Source organism: Chiloscyllium plagiosum, unplaced genomic scaffold (genome assembly GCF_037043375.1).
Source record: "Chiloscyllium plagiosum isolate Xiang-an unplaced genomic scaffold, Cpla_swu_hap1 HiC_scaffold_26, whole genome shotgun sequence".
In the NCBI taxonomy this organism is placed as follows: Eukaryota; Metazoa; Chordata; class Chondrichthyes; order Orectolobiformes; family Hemiscylliidae; genus Chiloscyllium; species Chiloscyllium plagiosum.
The window spans coordinates 23,472,226-23,498,598 of NW_028270164.1; the positions used below are offsets into that span (position 1 = coordinate 23,472,226).

Sequence of the window (26,373 nt, forward strand, 5' to 3'; positions counted from 1 at the left end):
CTGTTACAATTGCAACATTTAAGAGGCATTTGGAAGGGTATATGAATAGAAAGGGTTTGGAGGGATATGGGCCAGGTGCTGGCAAGTGGGACTAGATTGGGTTGGGATATCTGGTCGAGGGGGGAGGAGAGAAGGGGGGGAGGAGAGAAAGGGGGGGAGGAGAGAAAGGGGGGGAGGAGAGAAGGGGGGGGAGGAGAGAAGGGGGGGGAGGAGAGAAGGGGGGGGAGGAGAGAAGGGGGGGGAGGAGAGAAGGGGGGGAGGAGAGAAGGGGGGGAGGAGAGACGGGGGGGAGGAGAGACGGGGGGGAGGAGAGACGGGGGGAGGAGAGACGGGGGGGAGGAGAGACGGGGAGAGGAGAGACGAGGAGGGAGGAGAGGGAGAGACGAGGAGGGAGGAGATGGAGGAAGGAGAGGGAGAGGGGGGCAGAGCGAGAGGGGGGGCAGAGCGAGAGGGGGGGCAGAGCGAGAGGGGGGGCAGAGCGAGAGGGGGGGCAGAGCGAGAGGGGGGGCAGAGCGAGAGGGGGGGCAGAGCGAGAGGGGGCGGGAGGGGGCGAGAGGGGGCGCGTGCGGGGCAGAGAGAGAGGGGGAGGAGAGTGGGGAGGAGAGTGGGGTGGAAGAGGAGGGTGGGTGGAAGAGGAGGGTGGGTGGAAGAGGAGGGTGGGAGGAGAGAGGGGGAGAGGAGAGAGGGGGAGAGGAGAGAGGGGGAGAGAAGAGAGGGGGAGAGAAGAGAGGGGGAGAGAAGAGAGGGGGAGAGAAGAGAGGGGGAGAGGAGAGAGGGGGAGAGGAGAGAGGGGGAGAGGAGAGAGGGGGAGAGGAGAGAGGGGGAGAGGAGAGAGGGGGAGAGGAGAGAGGGGGAGAGGAGAGAGGGGGAGAGGAGAGAGGGGGAGAGGAGAAAGGGGGAGAGGAGAAAGGGGGAGAGGAGAAAGGGGGAGAGGAGAAAGGGGGAGAGGAGAAAGGGGGAGAGGAGGGAAGGCGAGGGAGAGAGGGGGGAGGGGGAGAGGGGGGAAAGGCGGGGGGGAAAGGCGGGGGGGGAAGGCGGGGGGGGAAGGCGGGGGGGGAAGGCGGGGGGGGAAGGCGGGGGGGGAAGGCGGGGGGGGAAGGCGGGGGGGGAAGGCGGGGGGGGAAGGCGGGGGGGGAAGGCGGGGGGGGAAGGCGGGGGGGAAGGCGGGGGGGAAGGCGGGGGGGGGAAGGCGGGGGGGGGAAGGCGGGGGGGGGAAGGCGGGGGGGGAAGGCGGGGGGGGAAGGCGGGGGGGGAAGGCGGGGGGGGAAGGCGGGGGGGGAAGGCGGGGGGGAAGGCGGGGGGGAAGGCGGGGGGGAAGGCGGGGGGGGAAGGCGGGGGGGGAAGGCGGGGGGGGAAGGCGGGGGGGGAAGGCGGGGGGGGAAGGCGGGGGGGGAAGGCGGGGGGGGAAGGCGGGGGGGGAAGGCGGGGGGGGAAGGCGGGGGGGGAAGGCGGGGGGGGAAGGCGGGGGGGGAAGGCGGGGGGGGAAGGCGGGGGGGGAAGGCGGGGGGGGGAAGGCGGGGAAAGAGGGCGGGGAAAGAGGGCGGGGAAAGAGGGCGGGGAAGGAGAGCAAGTGAAAGAGTGAGCGAAAGTGAGAGTGAGCGCGAGCGTGTGAGAGCGCGAGCGTGTGAGAGCGCGAGCGTGAGAGGAAGCATGAGAGAAAGCGTGAGAGTAACAGTGAGAGTAACAGTGAGGGAGAGAGAGTGAGTGAAAGAAAGCGAATGAAAGAGAGAGCTGGTGAGAGAGAGGGAGACAGTGAGAGAGAGACAGGATGAGAGAGAGGGTGAGAGAGAGACAGAGTGTGTGTGTGAGAGAGAGACACACACACAGTGAGAGAGACAGAGTGTGTGACAAAGAAAGAGTGAAACAAAGTGGGTGAGTGAAACAAAAAGGGTGAATGAAAGATGGAGACAGTGCGTGCGAGAGCAAACATGCGTGGGAGAGAGAGTGAGAGAGGCAGCGCCCGCGAAAGAGACAAGCGTGCTTGAGAGCGAGCATGAGAGCACGAGCACGTGACAGAAACAGCACATGAGACAGAGCGCGCGAAAGAGAACACATGAGCGGGAGAGTATGCATGAGATAGAGCATGCAAGAGAGACAGCATGCGAGTGAGAGAGCGCGAGAGAGACGGCACGTGAACAAGAGAGCACGTGCGAGTGAGTGGGAGAGGGCACATGAGAGACACAGTGGGCATGAGAGAGTGTAAGAGAGAGACAGCGCGTAGAAGAGCGTGCGATAGAGAACGCGTGCATGAGAGAGTGAAAGAGAGCACAAGAGAGAGTGCGAGAGAGCGTGTATGAGAAAGCGCAAGAGAGCGCATGCGGGGGACAGAGTGTGTAAGAGAGGCGAGAGAGAGCGGGAGAGAGCGAGACTGCGTGTATGGGAGAGACAGCGCATATGAGAGTCCGCGAGAGAGCCCATGTGATGGCATGAGTGAGTGTGTGTGAGAGAGAGAGAGAGAGACAGAGAAAGTTTGGGAGAAAGAGACAATGTGTGAGAGTGTGAGAGAGAGAGAGGGAAAAAGAGAGAGAGAGTAGGATAAAGTAAGAGTGAGTCTGAATGAGAGTGAGAGACTGAGGATAACATTAGATATTGTCATAAACTTTATTCTTAAAACTCATGTAGATTTGTTCTTGAAAACATTTAATTGAGATTCACAATGGGGCAAGAATACACACACCTATTTCATACAGAATATGTTGACTATGGGCAGTAAAGTGGACACATACATTCCAAATGTGTTTTAAAAATGACTTAGCAGTGCCTGGATTTTTATTCTTGCCAGGAAATACCTATCGGTTTGGGACTGCTGACCATCTCCTGCCTCAGATAAACCAAATTAGCTGGGAAAGTGGTGAGAAGGTACAGGATTCAAGGTTTGTGTTAAGATTTGTAGCTCAGCTGCTAGTTGCTGTGGTTGTGGGTATGTTGGGCAAGCTGGGAAATTGGTTTGCAGACATTTCATCCCATTTCTGGGAGACACCTTCATACTAGACGATCTTCGCCACATGGATCAAGGTCAAGACCTAACGTGGTGGTATATAATCATCCAGAGTTCAGTTAAAGTACAAGGTAATTGATCAGACTTATCGTGGAAATTGTTAGTTTGTAATTCCAACCAACACCGTACAGCAGCGCTTCACAGGAGGCTCCACAGCACTGAGGATGTCACCTAGAAAAAGGACAAAACATCTGCAAACCAACTTCTCAGCTCAGCGAACATACCCACAACTGCAAGGTCCAGAACTGCAGCACAACAGTAACCCTGTCACAGGGCACAATGCTCCCATTAGGCAGGCGGGTAGAGAATGACAAAAATGTCAGGACAATTGCAGGACAGTTGCCATTTGTTGAGAGTCAAATGCTAGGTTTAATTTACTTGCTTTCTTTTCAGTTTCGGTATATTATGCATTCTCTCCCAACTCGCAACATAGCTAGGCAACCCATTTCTAGCTATTTGCCAATGCTACTGTTTGTTCAGTCACCAGGAGACGGACTTGTTTGCCCAGTGACTCTACCAGCCACCCAACCCATCTCTCTTTTTAGCTGATTGATAAACATTTTTTTAAATTTCAAAATATACTTTATTCATAGAAATAAATATTTGGTACCTGCTGCTCTGTGCACTGAGCCACAGATGTAAACTCAAGGACCAGTGCCAGCTCAGAGGTAGTGCTTTTGTCTTGTTGAAGACCCATTCCAGTGACTGGAGCACAATCCGGACAAACCAGTAGCAAGGGAGTGCTGCAATATCAAAGGCACTTTCTTCCAGGTGAGACACTAAGGCTCTCGAGTGATGGAAATATCCAATGTGAAGGAAAGGAGTACAGGACAATACTTTTAACATGGCATATAGGTTATATGGTAATTTATTTAAATTACATTTGAGAGAGCTTGCTATGCTTTCATCGACTGTTCTTTCCGGCAACAGCAACTGTACACAACAAAATGTGATTCTGAAGCACTTTGGGTAACCTGAAGGCGTGAAAGCCTATATCTATGTGCAACTTCGTTTTTTGCTGACCCAGAACTAGTTGACCATGATCAAAAGGTTAGAACCAGAAAAACGAGTGAGCCATGGATGAGCCTTGCTCTGACTTAATTTCGTCTTAAATGACGGTGCCTGGATTTTGGTAGCAGTATTCAACTGAAATAATAATTTTAAAAACTGCCCTTATTTGGTGAGCATTGAATGAAAACAAAGGAAGAAATTGTACTCAGTCCTGGCGATTTCTGTAACTGCAAAATCAGGTAGTGTACATTGTACTGAATGTCATTGCTGGACAAACGCATGGTTATGTGGACACTATATTATCATTCTTGAAAAAATGTACTACATAATACATTTATGCCCTTAATTCACAAAATGTGTGCTCTCTTACTCATGATGTTTTTTTTAAGATTTCTTGTGCTTACTAGATTGTGACAATAAACTGATTAACAGAGCACATTCTGATAGGTCACGTGGTACCTCCAGGTCAATGTGGAAACCCAAGACGATAAGCTATAGGAGCAGAGTTAGGCCATTTTGTCCATCAGGCCTCCTGCCTCAGTTGATCATTACTGATATATTTCTCAACTCCATTCTCTTCTCTCCTCTCCATAACCTTTGATTTCCTCGCTAATCTAGAACCTCAATGACTTGGCCGCCACAGAAAGCTGTGGCAATGAGCTCCACAGATTCACCACTTTCTGGCTGACAAAGGTTTTCCTCATCTGTGTTTTAGAGACCATTCCTTCACTCTGAGGGTGTGGTTTCAATTCCGTTCTCACCTCACCATGGAGACATATTTGCCAGGCTTCTCAATATTCTCTAAGTTTCAGTCAAATCCTCTCATCCATCTAAACTTCATCAAGCACAGACCCAGAGTTCTCAACCACTCTGCATATGACCAGCTCTCAATCATAAACTTCCTCTGGCGTCCCTCCAATGCCAGTACATACTTCCCTAAATATGGGGCCTAAATTGCTCAATATTCCAAATTCCCTTAGTATGGTTCTTCTCCACAGGGTCTAATCTCTGCTGTGCCTCCTAAATTACCCCAGAAACTCCTGCCATTGCTGCTTCACCATTTCTCTGCTGGACTCCCCTTTCAATCAACTCTAGCCAACTCCCTCAGGTCTTCATAGCTTCCTTTACTCAAGGTAATATTGTTACATCTGATTCAAGCTTCTCCCTCTCCAACTACAAGGTGAATTCTATCATGTTATTATCACTGCCTCATTGGGGGATCCTTCACCTTAAGCTCCTTAATTAAGTCTACCTCATTCCACATCAAATTCAGAACTGCCTGTTCCCTAGTGCATTCCAATACCTCAATGAGTTTCGACAAATTCCTCTTTGTTACCAACCTGATTTTTACGGTCCACATGCAAATTAAAGTCCACTCTGGCTATTGTAATAGAAAAGGCATTTAAGAAAGACACTCTCTCCTGATATATTTTCTGCTCCATGTACTGGCCACTGCTAGGAGATCTGCTTTTAATTCAGAGTCTTTTTTCCTTTGCAGTTCCTCAATCCTACCCAGACAAATTCCAGATATAATGGTCCTATATTGCTTCGTGTTATCAACTTAATTCATTTCTTACTAATGAGCGAGTTTTGCCCATCTGACTGTCCTTTTAATAGGAAACGTATCCTTGGATATTTAGTTCCCATCCCTGACCCCTTTCCGGGAATATCTCTGCAATATCCACAATAGAAGAACTACCAATTACAATCTATGCTGGAGGTTTATTTACCTTCTTTGACATATCACACCTAGTTAAGTACAACACAATCATTCCTGCATTAGGCATCCACTTCTCATAGCTGTTCCTTTACCTGCTGTGCCTGAAGTTAGATTCCTGATCTTTCCAGTCTCTGTCCTATTACTTGTTCTGAAACTTTCATGACCAGACCTGACCGCCCGCCCCCGCCCCCCCCCCCCCCCCCCACCGTCCACCCCTCCTTTAACATTCCCCATAATTTTTGGTGAAGTGGCAGAAACCCTACCTTTAAAACCCCATCTACAGCATCATTACAGCATGATTCCACTGGAGCCCCACCCCCATCTGAACAGCTCCCACCTTCCCCAATACTGATGCCAATGTTCTATGAATTTGAACTTGTTTCTCCCACACCAATCTTTAAACATAAACTGTAGGTCTAGCGCAACCATACAGTTAAAGATAATTTTAGCAACGCTTGATCTAGGTATTGCTAATGTTAATTAATCCAGCATCCAGAGCCCTTTGGGGAAACGGAGATGCAGAGTTTCATTAGCTCTTGTGTGAACCAATGAATGCAGGAGCTGAATGTTAAAAGTAAACACTTTGAGAACCAAGGAGAAAGCACATCCCATTTTGAATAATGCATAGAGAAATTGGTAATAATTACATTTTCATGAGCATTGCCTACATCACAAGGGTTATTTAAAAAAAGGACTCATTGAAACACAGCATCACAACAAATAAGGTTAAATTAAGTAATAATGACATATTGCAGTATATGGGCGACACAGTGGCTCAGCAGTTAGCATTGCTGCCTCACAGCACCAGGGACCCAGGTTTGATTCCAGCCTTGGGTGACTTTCTCTCAGTGTCTGCGTGGGTTTCCTCCCACAGTCCAAAGATGTGCAGGTCAGGTGAATTGGCCATTCTAAATTGCCCGTAGTGTTAGGTGCACTAGTCTGGGTGGGTTACTCTTCGGAGGGTCGGTGTGAACTTGTTTCCACACTGTAGAGAATTTAATCTAATCTAAAACTATTTGAAAGATAAAAACTTTATTCATTAAAAATCTGTTGACGGTTACCTGCAAAGACAAGTTCTGCAAAGCGCTACTAAAGATTAAATTATGAAAACAGCCTACACAAGCCAATGTTGCAATCCCAGTTAAGAAAATGTGTAAAACGGCCAAGGGAGGGTTTGAATTTGAGCTGTCCAAGAAAAGAGAGAAACAGGATTTCGACTAGTAGCAATATCAAGGAGTAGGACTGGTTCTAATATTTAGGCTTTCCAGAATTAAGTTACAAAATCCAACAAAGGCTAGGTGGATTTTGGAAAAAAGTGACAGTTGATGCTGGTTCAATTCTTAAGCTTTTTATTAACTAAAGCTAAGAGACATGTCTGAATGTGGAGATATGGAGTTAGATTTCAGATCAACTATAGTCATAGTGAGGTAGAATACACTCAAAAAGGGGTAAATTACTTACTCTTGTTCCAATGCACCAAAAAGACCAGCACATTCTTTTTAATTAGACACATCTTAGTCAATCTGTGAAACATTTTACGATGCATCTTATCAAAGGATACATTTCTTACAAATAAATCAAAAACACTACTTAGTTAGCTGCTGAATGTAGAACCATAGAAATATAGAGGCATTTTAACTCAGCATAGTCGTGCAGGATCTTTACCAGAGTAATGAAAAACTCTGCCCTATTCTCTCCTCTTTACCTTGAAGCATTTCCTGTGCATCAAGTATTTAACCAATGTTGCATTAAAGATACAATAGCTTATGCCTCAATCATTCTGGTGCAAAGCATTTGAAGGCCGGCCACTTCAAATTGCAAACTTTAACTGGTAAAGGAAACCATTTTTTTAAGCCTTTGAATTTCTTGCCAAAATATTTAGACTGGTACAGCTTTATAACCAAGAATATAGGGGAAAAAAGGAGGTGGTTAAGACAAAGAGGAAATAAACATCAAAGTAACCTGTAATTTGAAGTAAAAAGGCTCATATTCGTACCTGTTGCAATAGCCTCTAGCTAATTACCTAAACTTCTTTATTCCTCATACAAGACAAAGAATCTTGGAATTTACCGTTGGACGAATACAGACTTTGTTCATTCAAGAACTCTGGAATACATGTAACCATTAATAGAAGAATCACTTGACAGCACACACCAAGAATATCGCCTTTATGCAACTTTGTCGTCTGCTTTGCAATGAAGTACCACTGAACAACCTGGGTACATTTAAGCCAGGAATAAGGGAACGCTGAAGGTGACTATACTGAAGCACCTTATGATAACAGTTTGAAGTACTCTTATTGATATATATTTTACAAAAGGACCTCCACAGAATTTACATAAGGAGATTCCCTTCCCTGTAGTTTGGGGTACAGTAATGTGGAGATTTATAAAAGATCCATTGTAAAACAAAGACAACACATTAAAAACACGTATGAAAAATGGAGAGAAAAGATAAATGCAATCTGTAGGGATGTATTTAGTGATTCACGGTGACAAAATAAATCAATGTTGATTGCACCGTACTTTCTAAAGGTGCAGATTTGGGTCAATCCCAGTTCAGGAAGTACCATACAAGCCATATCAATTAAAAAAAAAGTTGGGTACATAGGTTAGTGGCCTTGGAGACAATAAAGAAATTAATATTTTGGGAGTAGAATATTTCATTAAAACTTAAATTTTTCTACTGAGTATTTTTTCCCCAACTCTGTCTAATTACTCAGACAGATTCATCAAAGTGCACTCTCCTGAGACAATCACAGTTAATTCATTTTGGTGGTGCATTGATCCCTGGTTGAACTGTCTTTAATTAAATAAACTTGCTCATGACTATGACATTCTTCACGTTATGAAACAAAAGAAGATCTCACATGATGAATCTTTGGTGGCTTGAGGATTTATTTTAATATAGAAAAATGTCTGCTGCATGTAAGCACTCTTCACTTGTCTTGACTGGAGATTAGTCCCATTGCATCTGAAACTCAAAATTCTACTTTACCTTTTTAAGTTTCCCATTCTTTGTTCCTACGAAAACCACAGAGTGATCATTGTAGACATAGGATGCCACAGATGTCAATCGGTCCCTATCCTCTGTAAAAACTGCAATGCCTTCCACAAGTACAGAGCCCCCAAGGGGTTGGTTTATATCCAATCCACAAAAGTCATCATCAATTGGGACTGGCTGTAAGGAAGAAAACATGGTGTCAGTTTGCAATAACTCATTCATGAGTCACCCACATAAGATATTATAATTTTCTGTGAAACATATAGAGAAAGTATCCTGTGAGAGGCGAGTGGAATGATGCAGAACACTGACGTTACAATATGCAAGTGAGAGGACATATCTTCACATTTCAGACACAAGTACTTCATCTCAGCAATTGCAAATGTCCAGCAATGCCAACTGGGCATGCAACAAGCCAGTGTCTCAAGGAGAGCCTAATATAATCTCAGATTTTACTGCCACATTTCACGCCCAGATTAGCAAGTGAATTCTGATAATGATTAGAAACATATTGGTCTCTGTCTGCTTCTGATTTATATGGTCATTTCACAATATATCTCTAATCTTGGTTAAGATGAAACATTGGTTATGGCGCAGGCTCATGGGGCTGAATGATTAGATTAGATTACTTACAGTGTGGAAACAGGCCCTTCGGCCCAACAAGTCCACACCGCCCCGCCAAAGTGCAACCCACCCATACCCCTACATCTACCCCTTACCTAACACTACAGGCAATTTAGCATGGCCAATTCACCTGACCTGCACATCTTTGGACTGTGGGAGGAAACCGGAGCACCCAGAGGAAACCCACGCAGACACGGGGAGAATGTGCAAACTCCACACAGTCGCCTGAGGCGGGAATTGAACCCGGGTCTCTGGCGCTGTAAGGCAGCAGTGCTAACCACTGTGCCACCGTGCCGCCCACAATGGTCTCTGCCTGCTTCTGATTTATATGCTCATTTCACATTCAGTCCCATGAGCCTGCTCCACTATTCAATAATTTCTTCATTGATCTGAATGTAATATCAAATCCACATTCTCACTTTGTAACAATAAGAGTGACTATGGAGCCAAATGGTCAGAAAAATTCCATTGGTGTATGAATGTTCTTTAAAAATCAATTGTCCTCACCCAGACTATATGACTTCAATCCCATACCAACATTACCCTATATGAGCTAAAAAGTCACAATTGCCTCAGGGCAATAACAGATAGGCAAAGCCCATGGCCCAATACAAGAAACTCATGAGTATCATTGTTCTGTAACATCTGAACCTACTTTAGTCTCTGTTGGAGCTAAAGGTTGCCAATCTGAAGCAAAATTACTTCTGACTAATTAAATGTAACCCCTATAGGATAAACATGAAGAAATGGATTTCTTAATCCAATATGTCAGTTAGGATTTGCAGCACTGTTAAGGGTAGATGAACTGAAAGCATAAGGCTGAAGTATTGTGACATGGACAAAGTGGTTTGACTTACAAAGACAGTACTTTCATTTTGTGATAAACCTGGTAAGGTTTTGAAAACTGACAGTAATTACTAGTGTAACAGAAAATGATGTAAAGATAAACACAAATAAAAACACTCTAATTCTCCTTTATCCCAGAAAATACACATATAGCATCAATCCTTTTGGCAGACTAATGACCCACCGTTGAGCTTTTGCCAGCCTACTTTGTGATCAGTCACACAAAGGTGATGGAAGTTGTTCAATTTCCTATGAGGAAGCTCCAAACCTCCATTTAAAACAAGCATCTCATGAGGATATCAGCTTAATGAGACTGAGAGCTCACTGTGTGACACAACATGGACACATTATGTCCAATCATTCCAGGCTAGTGGAGTGACACAAATAGAAAGTAATCAAATGACAATTTCAAAAGATAGCAACAGAATTAAGAGTGCTTACACACCAACATTTACTCATATATTCACTGAATTAATGAACAATATCTCCTCCATGTTCAACGCAAGGCAATAGAAGATACAAGTTGTTTTATTTGTTACTTATATTTGCCCTTTCCAATTATTTTCACTCCCCTATATTTTCCAATGTTCAATTTTGGTTTTAAAATAATTTTCTATTTTCTTTTTCACAGTTATTATGGATTCTGCTGAAGTCAAGCTTGTCCCACTCAACACTTGCAAATGGGGGATTCCATGTCCTCATTAATATTTACTAAAGCATAAAGCTCAAGTTTAATATTTTAAATTAGTTTCATTTTTTTAGTACCCTTCAGTTACCAATCCACCAATCGCAGGACACATGCTTCCACTCAAGCCCTTCACATTTGCATTCTTAACAATGAAGGTGATGGACCTCTTTCTTGGTTTTGATTTCCTCTTTAAAGGAAACTAACATGTAATGTGTGTGTTACAGTTAGAATTCCACTTTAATACTAATTCCACTGCATACGCTAAAACAAGTCAATCTAGATGAAAATCATCTAAAGTACATCTGGATTAGAAATATATTACAGCATCAAATCTCAGTTGATATTCCAGTGTAGTACAGAGGGAAAAATACATTGGTCGGAGGCACCATCTTTAGTATGAGACATTAAACTATTCCGCAGTTATCCTCTCAGGTGGAAGGAGATGACCCCATGGCATAATTGAAAAGAAAATCTTGGGCCTTTCCTGGCTAATGCCTATGGCCCAATAAATATCACATGAACAGATTATCAATACATGATTATTGTGGGAACTAACTGTGCATTCTCCTTACATAGTAATGTGACTGCATTTCAATAGTTTTCTTGGCTGAGTGCTTTCGGGTTTGTACAAAGTTGTGAAACATGGATAATTAATTTTACTTTTGGATAAGCAAAGCAAAAAGTTTGAATTAGTAACAGAAATGTTTCAAAACGGATAGAGGAGAGACCTACCGCATGGGTGCAGCGGACATCCTTTCCTAGTAACCAGTTCAGTTCCAGATTCCCTTCACCACGGTAACATGACTGCAGTCTGTCCTTTATCTGTTGATTAATGTATTTCACAACAAACACACAGAGTGCTGACTCATCTGGTGGATGCTTATATTGCTTTTGACCTTTCGAGAATATGGTGAACAAAACATCATCATCTGTTGAAATATTTAAAGACTTTGCCAAAACACTTCCTGGTTTTGACAAATATGCAGCTTGCAAAAGGCGATATTCAATTCCATTCTTTATGCAGCCCATAGGGAGTGAAACATAGGAATGGAATTTGGGATCTTCTTTGCATAAGCGCACAATTCTGGAAGTGTAGAACTGATCATTTGTGGAGCCAGTAAGTCCTTCAGTTTCTGGTTGTACTGTTAAGAAATACACAAAATTTCCATTGCTAAAACCATATATGTAAAATATGTCAAAGTGCGACACCATAGCCAGGGTGTCCGACGGGATTTTAATCAAGGAAGCAACAAAGTCACTATGTAACACATAATCAAACATAGCAGAAGATTCAGGATCCTGTGGCAATTTCCTACTCGAAATAGTCGGAAAATAGTCTTGCTTGCCATCCACTGCTGTTCCAATGAAGAGCTTGCTGTCTGATCCTTCAGATGAGACAATTACGCCATACATTGTCCCTGTTTCATTAACGCTTGATAAGTAGTGTTCCTTCTTATGCGAAGGTTCTACCAATATAAAGAGATCATCCAGTCGCAGGAGTTTGCAGACTCCCTGAAACAGACTTCCGCAGGCCAGCAACCTATTCTCAGAGTAATCAATAAGAAGCAATTTGTTTACATTGTTAGTCATTGTCAGGGGTTCATTACAAGGCTGAACAATCAGTGGAGGATAGCAAGATTTGTTATCCTCTTCTGGACCGGTTTCATGCTTCAATAACAGCGTTAAGTTGCTTGATAGTTTGTAAATCCAATTGACAGCTCCAACATAAACATTCCCTGTTATACTGTGAACAGCCAAGTGGTTGAGTGTCCAATCCCGATTCTGGATGGGAAAGCTGACATATTCCTTGCTGCTCCATGAGGGCCGTGAAAGGACAATCATGAGGATAGCGAAAGGAGCCACACAGTTCGACATTTTGGGACACACTTTTCTGAGCCTTATTGCAGGAAGTGCTCAATTCTAATTTGTGCCTGAACTTCAGTGTTTACATGACTCTGAAAGGCAAATCAAATGATTAGTATATGCAAGCATGCCACAAAATATCGCATGTTAAATGTATCAATACTTAAAATACATGAAAAATTTGTGCAAGATTTCTCTTTTGAGAGAACACCAGTGTTGCATGTGCATCATGGGCTGTCACCCATCACCTAGCTGTTGTTTCTGCACCAAGGTCAATTATCTTTGGATGGAGGAAGACCCCATCTCAAATCTGTTAAACTGAACTGCACTGAAAATCTCACACCACATTACTAATTACCCCAACTCTACTCCTTACATGAAGGTGACAACTTCCATGTACTACCAAGTGTCATCAGCTGGGATCTGTGTTTCCAAGTCACTGGGACAAAAATATTACAGGTCCAGGATTTCAGGCAATTTGTTGGGAAGCCTCCTAGTTGAATTTCCTGCACTACTTTAATTCTGATTAATATTGCTAATTGTAACCTTGACATAATGCTGTAATATACCATCATACAATGGCAAGATCATTCATCTGGCACTACATTAGGAACTTGCTTAAAATAAATATCTGACCACATCGATAAAATGATGGAGACACGAATGCCTTACAAATCTACATACAAAAACTTAGAGAAATATCAGGAAAAGACAGTGTGTTAAGTCTGGCCCAATCACCCACCTCTTGGTCAATACAAAAGAGATAAAGAATTTTAGTAGATTCTCACCCAAGTGACAACCAAGCAAATTGCAGGCTAGCATAATAACAATCTGCATTTACGTAGTTCTATTAATGTAATCAAACGTCCCAAGGTATTTAAAAAGGCTCATTAAGAGATTATTTGAACAACTAACCGAAAGCTTTGTAAGAGAAACATGTTCTCAAGAATCTTCTCAGGAGAATCCAGCAAAGCAGGAGGTTTAAGCAGAGAATTCAAGATTTTCAAGAACTGAGCAGTAAAGGTTTACTTAACAATAATGGAGTGAATGAAATCACAGATACAGAAGTGACCAGTAGCTATTATCACTAGTCTCTACTGATGCCCATCAACATGAGGAACAAACCCATCCTTGGTGCATGCATTGACAACCAAGTCATGTTGTACAAAGAAAGAATTGTGGTTTTTAGGTGTATATTTAATTAACCTTATCACATCAGAAAACCTATTTGTAGTGTTAGTCTGGTATCAATGGAAATGTTTTTTCCTCAATTCATGAACCACATTTATTAGCATATTTGCATACATTTGTGCTGAGAACACGACACTGACCAAATGCATTGTTTGGATTGTTCGATAATGAAAGACTTTTGCCAGACAGATCATCAATTCCTAAATTATATCTAAATGTGCTAAAAAAAAAAATCTACAAGTCATTCTGGTAAAGCACGCATTTCATCAACATGAATTGGCTAGAAGGCAATTGACAAATTGTAGGCGCTACTTGGAAAACATGAACTTTCTGCTGAATGGGTATAGTGGTTTTCTATTAGCGATCTTCTATAGCGTAATTTTTTTATAGTGGTTTTAAATAGCACAATTTTCTATAGCGCAATGTTTCAAAGGAACGCAGCTGCCATGTTATAGCAGAATGACTGTATTTACATCCAACTGCTATCAATGTTTCACATCTATAAACACTCAAATTTCTCTGAATCCATGTTGTTGAATAAAAATGGTAAAAAGTAACGGTCTTGAAACACATCCTGCTGGACTCAACTAAGTTGGTCACACATTCTGTTCCAGAAAATATGCTACAATTCATTAGTATTCTCTTTCTTTGAAGATAAAAACAGAACACATCTCCAATCATCTCTTCTTGCAATTTGTTCAAAGCGAAACTGATAGGCCCTTGGTTTCCTGGATTTGGCATTACCCTATTACACTACAGATGCAACATAGAGCTCGCACCAGTTGATGCCAACTTAAGATCTGAACATGTTGCCTAAGTAATTGAGTAGGAGCTTCCATAACATAGACCCATTTCTATTAACACCATGGACTGATACATTAAAATCTACAGTCCAATCTGCTCTGGAAGCCCTGATTTTAGTGAGTACTTAGTCTTAGCATCAAATCTATACTGTAATAGTGATTATCAAATAAACCCTCCAATCACATCCTAGCCCACACAATTCGTCAATATTTGAGGCAGTCCTCAATGACACCCCCCCTTACTGACAATATACCTAAAAAAACAATTGATTACTACCTCAGCTATGCTCCTCTCCATTGCTCTTTTAGTAAATCCAATAAAGTGTATTTTTGCTTTAGCCTTGTCCAATGCCTACTCCTAACCTTGGCTGAAACATTTGGGCTGCAACGTCCAGGTCCATGTGAATTCAAACAGTGCGTAATGCTCTGATGTGCAAAGAGAAACAATTGCAAATGCCAAAATATTATTTGTAGAATTGCAAGGCTGGTGCATAAGAGTTCGATATCAAATTGAAGTTTCACCCAACAAGCAAGACAAATCTGATATTCAGAGCCAAAGCAGCAGTCGGTGGCAGAAGGAACATTTCTGGCACATGTGTATCAGTATCAATTCTGTCACTGCCACGTTAATTTTCATTAGGAAGGTGTTCTGAAGTGATGGTGTGCTGCCACTCTCTAGCCAACTCTCAGTGAAAGAAGCTTCCATCTGTTACACTAGCCAGCTGGTCTTACAGACTCAGTATGCGCTCAGCTCCATTCACTGGTGCTTGGATTGAGACTCTGATGTTAAACGGTACCGTCAAGCAGAGTGCGTGAAGACTGTAAAACGAGCTGATTATCATACCAGCTGGAAATATCCTTCAATGGTGGCTGGGTAGCAAGAGTAAAAAGTACCCTTTGAACACCCCCTCTTGAAAATTGAAATGCTGGAGAAAGGATTTTGAGTTTAGTGGAATGTATAATCACCGAAAGGCTTCCAGCAGCCTAAAGTTTCTCACCTGAAAAAAAAAAATCAATATTTTCAGAAGCTCTGCAAGCGGTTACACAAGAGCTTTAACAAATCAAACTATTTCACCTCAGTCCTAGCACGGAATTTTAATCTGATAGCCACAAAGCAATGTCAAAGAGAAGGGTAAATGTTGTCTTCCTCATTTGCAAAAAAAGTCAAACTCTTACAAATTATCCTGTTGGTCCTCAAGAGTTGCTTTTATTCAGGTCCAATTTTGAATAGCTTTGATCCACCTGTCAACCCGTCAGACAAAACTGCCCTTAAGACAAACGCTGGGCTTGAGCACATGAACAGCATTGATTGCCACTGTGGTGCTGTATTGCTGAAGATGTCATCTTTGGAGTTGATGCTATGCATTCTTCCAGCTTTCCCTCCTCAAACCCAAATTAACACAGCGGTCAATTGCTGGACTAAGAACTGAAAAGCTGTAGGCAGAAGTTAATTCCTCAAGGCAGGATTAGAGGTAGGAATGCCTGCAAGTTACATCAGAAAATTACACAACTGATTGCCTATACGCTCAAGCCCAGCATTTGTCTTAAGGGCAGTTTTGTCTGACGACTTGACAGATGGATCAAAGCTATTCAAGCCATTTTCGAGCCATTTTCTAACCTTTCAAGCTGCGACACGAATAGTAGCCAGCTGAATTACTCAGCAGCAGTGTAGTGCAGTCAAGGTTTACCACCCTTCACCACTAGCTGATCAGCTTTCCAGAAACGCTGTAGGGTGCCAATATAAACATGGGCTGAACACCCAGAAATTCATCAGATACTGGGGTCCCAAGACTTGAGTTCAAATCTCAACATGGAGCCTTATAGACTAGAGTTTAATTAATCAATTTATTTGTGAAATGGAAACAGGATAGGAAGTAACCTGTATGTTGTCAGTTTGCACTAAAAATACAGTTATGGGAACCTTCCATCCTTACTTGATTTGGCCGAGGTGTGACATGGAATTTTATATCCGGCATGGTCCCTCTGCAGCAAAGTTGCATGTCTGAGATTTGGCACCTGGTTTAAGTTCACTGCAGTGGGGAATGACAAATGTCTTTTGCCTGACTAAAATTGTGATCGGTGTTTGTGGTTTGCAGGAATTGACCCACCTCATCAATGGCTGTGGTTTAGATATTTTGAATGTCAATAAAGAGACCTGTTAGGAGGTACAGCACCTGTTCACCCTTAACCTTTATAACAGTGTAACTGGTACATTGTACTGCCAAACATACCAACACTAATATGGAGATATGAATCCTGAACATGCGTAGAGGATAAACAATAATGCATTCTAATTTGACTGAGTAGCTTATTTCTGTGTTATGTATTTTATGATTACAGATTTAATTTTTTTGAGAGAGATTTGCAACACAAATTGGCATCTGGCAAATATACATTGGAACTGTATACTTGGATCAGAAACCGTCAAAAAATAACACATTCTATTTGCTCAGATTATGGAAAATTCCTGATCCAGGTATAAAATATGCTTAGACCTCAAACTAATTCTAAGGAATTTCATAGTTCACTTTCAAATTTCATAGCTCCTGCACTATGACGCGTAATCAACCAGGCTCCATTTTACAAATGCCAGGAAAAGCTCAATAAAATGTTAAAACGTCACTTTGGCAACTGGTTGCTTTGTTGTCATTCTCTTTATTATAAATATAACTAGTACAATGCCTCTTTTCTATTTTCCCAATTGAGATTATTTTCTTACTTTAATTGTATCTCATGTTCTCTGTTTGAATACAAACTTTACCTCTCATTCCAAAATAGATCAATATCAAACTTCTCAGGAAGTGGAACCCAGACCATTCAAATTTAATTTCTAATTGGCTCAAACAAACTTCAAATATTAATTTTCCATTAATCGAGACTCAAGTATTAAAAGATTGACCAGGTCTTCTCTCAAATAGGAGGAGGTCAAGCTTTCAATGTCATCTTTAAAAAGGTTTATAGCATCAATCAGCAAATTATCTTGTCCATGGCAAAATTGTACCATTAAGACAAGATGCTGTCAGCACTTGGAGTTAAACTGAACATTTACGCCAAATACAACCATTTTGTTCTGAACTGTTCAAAGGTTTTAGTTTAAAGTGCATTGCTGTGATTTATGTTGTTTCAAAAGAATGCATAAATACAACTCCTGACTAAAAATAGAATGATGAAAAAATTTGCAATTGACTATTGCACTTTTTTTTCACAAAACTAGATGTGGATTATTTTGATATTTGACTGTAATGAAGCCTGCTCAGTATGGTTTGAAAGTAGTTTTGCATATGTATTTTTGAGTGATTGAAATACTCACAGGAAACAATGCTTTTTAGACTTCAAGAGGTCACGTGAAGGATTCTTATTTTTCTTCCATTCTGCAAAGTAAACCAATGATTGATTTTCTCTGGTATCCTCAAGATAAGAGGAAATTATTTCACATAGTGAAATGCATGATGGAAAGAAAACAATCTAAATTCACATAAATATTTAACACTCTGGTTACAGATGTCAGCCAGAGTTTAATGGTGCAGTCAGCTCCACAAGTTACATTTTCTTGTTCACTGGTTCAATCTGGCTATTGGTGCTGTGCTAAGCTGCAGCACAGCCACAACCCTGGATGGACATATCCAGGACAATCAGGGCAACTGGAATAATCTTCAACTGCCAAGCTAATTTAGTTTGTGTTGCCGAACTATCTTTGAAGACTCAAGACCTTTCCTCTGTGCAGTCATTGCAATAATCATTGGCGGCCATTCCCCCAACTATCCATGCCCCCCAGTTCCATGATTCCCTCCCTAAACCTCTACCTGTGAGATTTCCTTAAAATCTGCCTATTTGATCATGTTTCTGTCAATCTCTACTTGCAGTCAAATGTCAAATTGTGATTGAAAGTCTGAAGTGCTGTGAAACATTCTATTGCACTCATGTAATGTCTTAAATATAAGTTATTGCTTTCAATATGCATACACATTGCTTCTTGTTACATTACTCAGTAAGTGTTATAGGTAAAAGTGAGGACTGCAGATGCTGGAAACCAGAGTTTAGATCAGAGTGGTGCTGGCTAAGCCCATCAGGTCAGGCAGCATCCGAGGAGCAGGAAAGTTGACGTTTCGGGCAAAAGCCCTTCATCAGGAATCAGGGTAAAAGCTGGTATTGTAGACCAGACCAAACCCCCTCAAAGTGTATTCAGATGATAACCTAGACTCCAACTTTTTCTTATTTTTAAAGGTAAGTGTAAGGTGTTGTGGACCGGATACAATTCAATTGGTCAAATCGCCAGGTTTGAAGCAACACACTCTTTATTCTTACACTGTTGTTAAAATACAAACAGAAGAAAGAAGAATTGGAAATCTGAAAAGAAGAAAAGATTATTTAACTACTAAACAGCAACTGTTTCAAAATAGTACATTCCCATAAACACACCCTTATCAAATGAAAATTCAGTAGATTGTCTCACATGTAATTTTCCACTCCAGGAAGAAAGAGTTTCAAGGGAGAACACAGTGGAGGAGAATGAGCATGAGAGCAACAGCGAGAGTGCCAAAGAGAGAGTGAGAGAGCGAGCGAGTGAAAGAAAAAAAAAAGAACAGTCGAGAGAGAGCGTGCTCGAGAGAGAGCAAGAGCGAGCGAGAAAGATGCATGCAAGAGAGACAGAGTGCAAATTCAAGCATTTTATTGTAGCAGGGAGACAAGTAAAGCAGCTTCCATACCCGACCAGCTACTAAAAGTTAGACTAAAATCCTGGTTCTGAGGGAGCTTGATCCCAGCTCTTGCTGCTTCTATTGTTCCAACTTAAAAAAAAACCCAAGGCCTCACAAGCCTTTTACTTTATTGGCTGGGAATAGTCCATTCACTGCTTGTCTCACCCTCTTTTCATTTAATAAACCAGGACAAAATACACAATGTGCATATAACTGATTAGAAATATTTCCAAATCATTCAATTTCACTTTGAAGATAGTGCTTTAAATTAAACAGCAGGTATAGGGGGGAGGTAGTGAAATCAGTTCCATGGGAAAATATAGTAGTAAAGATAAAGAAGAGGTAGGATTGTTAGTGATGGGGTTGATTGGCACCACAAAGTAAAATGAAGGACAGAATATGCTAACATCATACTGCACCAAGGACTCATAAAAGATAATAGAACAAGCTTAAAGGCTTTGTATCTTAATGCTTTGTGCATTTAGAATAGGGCAGATGAACTGATGGTACAAATCAGGGTAAATCAAGGTCTCAAGGACTTTAAGCTATTAAAAGGGAGGGGGTGGACAGACTCATGATAGGTTAATAAAATTTCCATAACAAGTAATAGAACAGAGACAAAAACCGAAATTGCTTGAAAAACTCAGCAAGTCTGGCAGTATCTTTGGAAAGAAATCAGAGTTAACGTTTTGGATCGAGTGACCCTTGCTCAAAACCCTGAGTATGGAAAGGGTCAAATATCAAACTTCAGGCACAGCAGATAAAGGGACAACTAAGAGGAGGAGGGGCCAGTCAATGCAGAACTGAGGGTGTTGTACAATAAATACATGCAGTTTACAAAACAATACAAGTGAGCTTGCAGCACAGATCAAAATTGGTGGGTATGATGTAGTGGGCAACACAGATGTAGCTGCACAGGGATCAGGAACCAAGTACCAAAGAACAGACGTCCATCAAAAGGGAAAATGGACGGGTGGGCAGGAGGACAAGGTTGCCTTGTTAGTAAGAAATGACATTAAACTGATAGCACGAGTGATACAAGGTCAGAAGGCACAGCATCTGCATGGATGGAGTTGAGGAACCACAAAGGAAAGAAAGAACCTGAACGTGCATTACACACAGACCTGTTAGGAGTAGCCAAGACATGGGGAAGAAACTAAAGTCAGGAAATCAAAAAGGCACACAAGAATGGCACGATGATATTAATCATGGGGGACTTCAATATGCATATGGACTGGGAAAAATCAGGTTGGTAATGAATCCCGAGAAAAGAAATTTTTGAATTATCTACAAGTTAGTTTTTGGAGCCACTTTTTAGATTAGATTACTTACAGCGTGGAAACAGGCTCTTCGGCCCAACAAGTCCACACTGACCCTCTAAGAGCAACCCACCCAGACCCATTCCCCTCACCTATCACTACAGTTAGCATGGCCAATTCACCTGACCTGCACATCTTTGGACTGTGGGAGGAAACCGGAGCACCCGGTGGGAAACCCACACAGACAATGTGCAAACTCCACACAGACAGTTGCCCGAGGCAGGAATTGAACCCGGGTCTTTGGTGCTGTGAGGCAGCAGTGCTAACCACTGTGTCACCGTGCTGCCCGAGCCTGTTGCAAAGCCTGCTAGGGAACATGCAATTCTGGATTTAGATATATGTAATGAGGCAGATTTGATTTGGGAGCTTAAGGTAAAGGAACCCCTAGAGCACAGACCATAATACAATAGAGTTCACTCTGCAGTTGGAGAAGGAGAATTATAATTGAGTAAAGATAACTGCAAAGACATGAAGGAGGAACTGGCTAGAGCTGACTGAAAGACGAACGTAGCAGGGAAGACTGTGCCGCAGCAATGGGAGGAGATTTGGGAGGCAATTTTGGACAGCACGACAGAAACTCATCCCAGGGAAGATGAAACATAGTAAGTGTAGGATGAGGCAATCATGGCTGACAAGGGAAGTCAGTGACAGGGAGGCATTGGTGGTAATCTTTCAGGAATCACTGGAGTCAAAAGAAGTCCCCGAGTATTGGGATAGAGCTAATAAAACACCCCTGTTTAAAAAGGGAGGCAGAAGACAGGAAACTATAGGGCAGTAAGCATGACCTCAGTCAGGGGTAAGAATTTGGAGGCAATTCAAGATGAGATCGCGGAGTACTTGGAAACACATGGTATAATTGGGCTGAGTTGGCATGGCTTTGCCAAGGGGAGGTCATGCCTGACACATCTGATGTACTTCTTTGAGGAGGTAAACAACCATGTTAGACAATTTGAATTTCCAGAAGGCTTTTGACAAGGTGCCGCATAGAAAGCAGCTAAATAAGATAACAGCCAATGGTGTTTGGGCAAGGTACTGGCATGGATAGGAATTGGCTGACTGGCAGAAATTAGAGTGGGGATAAAAGGTTTCATTTCAGGATGGCAGCTAGTGAATAGTAGAGTTCCACAGGGGTCAGTGTTGGGACCACAACTATTCATGTGATACAATAACGATCTGGCAAAGGAACTAAAGGTCATTGTTGCTGGGTTTGCAGACAACAAAGGTAGGTGAAGGGACAGGTAATGCTGAGGAAGCAAGGAGTTGCAGAGGGCCTCCAGCAGGTGACCAGAGTGGGCTAAGAAGTGGCAGATGGAATACAATGTGAGAAAATGTAAGATTATGCACTTTGGTAGTAAGAAGAAAGGCACAGGCTGTTTTCTAAATGGGGAAAGACTTCAGAAATCTGAAGCTCAAAGGGCTTGCGAGTCCTCATTCAGGATTCTGTCAAGGTTAATGTGCAGGTTCTGTTGGCAGTTAGGAAGGCAAATGTAATGTTTGCATTCATTTCAAGGGCTAGAATACCAAAGCAGAGGCGTACTGCTCACACTGTAGAAGGCTCTGGTCTGACCACATTTGGAATGTTGTGAATGGTTTTGGGTCCCATATCTAAGGAAGGATGCCCTGGTGTTGGTGGGAGACCAGAGGTGGTGTACAAGAATGATCTCAGGGATGCAAGGCTTGTCATATGAGGAATAGTTCAGTACTCTGGGTCTCATCTCAATGGAACTTTGAGAAGTTTGAGAAGAGATTTAATTGAAACTGACTCAATGCTGAGGAGCCTGTTTACTGTGGACATGGAGAAGATGTTCCCACTAGTAGGAAAGACTAGGACCTGAGAGCACAAACTCCGAATGAAGGGAGGTTGGTTTAGAACTGAAATGAGGAGAAATTTGTTCAGCCAAAAGGTAGTGAATCTGTGAAATTTATTGCTACAGAAGGCTGTGGAGACCACATCATAGATCGTCTTTAAGACAGAGATAGGTGTTTGATGGTATGAGAATCAAGGATTACGGGGAGAAGGTAGGTGAATGGGACTGACAAATATATCAGCCATGATCAAACAGTAGAGCAGACTTGATGGGCCAAATGGTCTTTTTCTGCCCCTACATCTTATGGTCTGAGCAGAACATCAAACCCCATCTCCATTCTGTACTGTTCTGAGGCCCACCATGACTGTGCCAATGCCATTCTTATAGCCTTTTTTGGGAAGCATGCATTAAACCATTTGATAATTTATACAATACTGTGCCAGATGGAAGAGCTTTGTTTTCAGATGGGATTTAGACAATTAAAGACAACTATAGCAATTTATATATAGCAGCTGAATTTGTGATGGACAAATAAAAAACTGTCCTAACTTTGGAATGAATTAGCTATGCCCCACTTCAGATGCGTGAGGCCATTTGAGATGCAATGTCAAAAAGGTCTTTCCTGACTTTGTATCCAAAGTGTTAAACTATATTTAAGCTTGGGAAATGTGTATATAGTGACGACAATATAGAAATACATCAAGTTTTTTTCCAATTCCTTAACATTGTCACCCACATTCCTAATCGTAGCTTTGGCTGGTCAAATTATATTTAATAATAATATCAGTTCTAAATGCCTTCTTTTAATAGTCCAACTTGCACTAGAATGGAAGAGTCTAAGACGTGGGGGTGTATGATTATAATATTTTTCACAATTCTGGCAGCTTGAACGTGCCTTCAGTTTCTGCTTCACTTTTCTGAAGCTTATCTGACCATCTAATAATCTTGTTTCCTTCTACCTGGCAGAGCAAAGTGCCCTAGCACACGGAGCCAAGAGGGAACAGGATAAGAGCCTTCACAAGAAAGCCAGATAAGCACCTGAGGCAGTGAGGAATGGAAGGATGCTGCAATAAGGTTAGATGAAAATAGGTGGGAGGAATCTCATGTGGAGCAAAACCACTAGTAAACATCCTCTGGCCAGAATGTTCTGTTTGTGTGCTGCAATTTCTCTATAATTCTACATAATTACTACCACCTCAGTGGTGAAAAACCTGAATGTCTATCTGCCAAGGCTGGGAAAGTGAAAAATAATTACCCGTTACTCCCATACTCCCAAAGAGTGCCTTGCTGTGAACTTCAGAATTTTTTGTCCTATTATTCTTCAATATTAACCACAGAGGTTCACATTGTGCAATGCGACACACACTGTTCCACTCCTTCCCTGGGAAGAAGCACAAAGACATTGTGTGTACTCAAAAGGGACACACATCATTTGACTGAAGATCAAATAGCAAGTCTCAGATTAGTGTGGCACTTGGAAGCATCCTTCATCCATTGGTCAAAGAATACCAAGTAATAGACACTAGAAATCATGTTCTGAGATTGGTTGCAATGTAGAGACACTGGAGAATAAAACCTTGAGTGGTAACTACTTTTTCATCTAAATCTCTGCAGCTTTCTACTGAACAGCTGGTGCCCAGCAGGTAGCACTCAAGAATTTTGTGGCAGTCAGGTTCAGGAACACCCATATCCAAGTTGTAAAAGATAAATAGCAACTATACTTTTAAAAATCAATGACAAAACCAAGAGATCTTTCTATTTAATTCTGAAAATATCAGCGTTCAATGGAGGGTTCTGATGACACAGGAGAACCACACAACCCCATAGGCCAAGAGAACTGAATTGACACTCGCTGCTTGACTAAAGCACCACAGCTTGCTGCTGCTGCTTTCAATTCAACTCTTTCACACAATCAGATTCAGGCAAACAACCTTTTCCCTGGAGGTTATCAGTACTCAAGATTTTGTTTTGGAACTTTAAACATTAATCACACTTTGCTTTCCAAATAAAGTACCAATGGTGAGTTGTTTTCAGTGTTTAGTAGATGAAAGAAAAGAAACACTAAACAAATATACTGTGTTTAAACGTAATGCAAATTCGCCATGCTGTTCTTGCAAAGCTATACCCTGTACTTATACTCCAGCAAAATTGGAAATTTCATCCATTAACTAAAACAATTACTTTTTATTGAAAAAGCTTTAAACCAGGGGACAATGCCACAAATCTAGAAGTAACAACAACCATTATAAATCTTGTTTACAACAGCTACTTCATTCTATACATATAATACCTAATTAAGAAAAACTTAACCAGAATTCTTTTGTCAGGTCCTTCATATCCCCACCTACTCCCCAGACCTCTTGTAAGTCACTCCTTGAGCCCAATATTTAATTCCCTGCCCTTATTATTACATTTTTGTACAGCACAGTGGCTCAGTGGTTAGCACTGCTGCCTCACAGCACCAGGGTCCCAGGTTCAATTCCAGCCTTGGGCAACTGTCTGTGTGGAGTTTGTACATTCTCCCAGTGTCTGTGTGGGTTTCCTCTGGGTGCTCCGGTTTCCTCCCACAGTCCAAAGATGTGCAGGTCAGGTGAATTGGCCAATAGTTAAATGTTAAATTGCCAATAGTTTTAGGTGCATTAGTCAGAGGGGCGGGTTGCTCTTCAGTGGGTCGGTGTGGACTTGTTGAACCGAAGGGCCTTATTCCACACTGCAGGGAATCTAATCTAATCTAATCAGACACTTCTCCAGAGCAGAATCAACACTGAACCATGTAGAGAGGTATTAGTATTCACTGAACATGAATTGTGCAGTGGTTTGACAAAAATGTTAGACATGAGATATTATTCTGTCCCTATGAACAGATTCAGACTGAAAAGGTAGTTATGGAGTTAGGAGGCAAATGCTAATAATGTGCAGCTCTGATAAATACTATTAAGAATGTGTTAAGATTGGTTGCACTTCTATTCGTCATCAATTGCCTTCCTGGAATGTAATAATTAGGGCAGAAAATTAAATATTGGGTTTAAGGAGTGACTTACAAGAGCTCTGGGGAGTAGATGGGGATGTGTAGTACCTGACAAAGGAATTCTGGAACTTGGGTCCAGTTCTCCAATGGCTTGGAAAGGGCCATACAATATAGCAAGTAAAATATTATTTCGTCATCCAGCCCTACAAAATCATTCAAACCATTAATAGTAATATGTATTGCCTTGTCAGCAAAATTATTAGATCTTGCTGCCTTAGACAGATCTCAAAATCCCAACAGGCAGCGAGACCTCATTAATGGGACAAAACAAAGGTTAGGATGAAAAGGACAGATTGAATGTCGGAACCGTTTGAAAATGCTGGAACCAAAATGACCTGCTGCATTAAAGTTCTTTTAGAAAGTAAAATGGCCGTAGTGAAAGACTCCTGTACAATTCTAACAGGATTTACTGTTCACAACGTACTTAGAAGTGATTTAGCAATCTGCATTAAGGTCAAGAGCTAATGGGGAGATGCTCTTACAAAGAAAATGTTCTCTGTAACCAATTGATTATCAATATATTTAAATCAGGGTTAATTGTCTTTGCTTGAAAGAAATAATCCAAAAAAACAATCTAATTATGCTTGGACTGATTGACAGGTTTCAAAGTTACATAAATGCATTGATGCATGTGTGACCACCTATTAAGTTGATATCAATAACAGGCACATGGGAATAGTAGTTGTCTGTTTAGCTCCTTGGGCCTGTTCAATATGCTCACAAATTACCTGTGATTGAACTCCATATATCCCTCTTCCGTCTAAACACCCAACA

The 26,373-nt window shown here is 42.0% G+C and overlaps 1 protein-coding gene across 2 annotated transcripts in view; it reads right to left on the minus strand.

The window, feature by feature from the left end:
• plxna2 (plexin A2) overlaps positions 1–26,373 on the minus strand; it is a 498,163-nt gene that overhangs the window by 423,606 nt on the left and 48,184 nt on the right. For both annotated transcript variants that reach the window (XM_087973574.1, XM_087973575.1), the window contains exons 2-3: positions 11,623–12,845; positions 8,727–8,909 (exon numbers count right to left, since the gene is read on the minus strand). In XM_087973574.1, coding sequence (XP_087829700.1) covers positions 8,727–8,909; positions 11,623–12,765 — 1,326 coding nt within the window. In that variant the 5' untranslated portion in view covers positions 12,766–12,845. The remainder of the gene's footprint in view (positions 1–8,726; positions 8,910–11,622; positions 12,846–26,373) is intronic.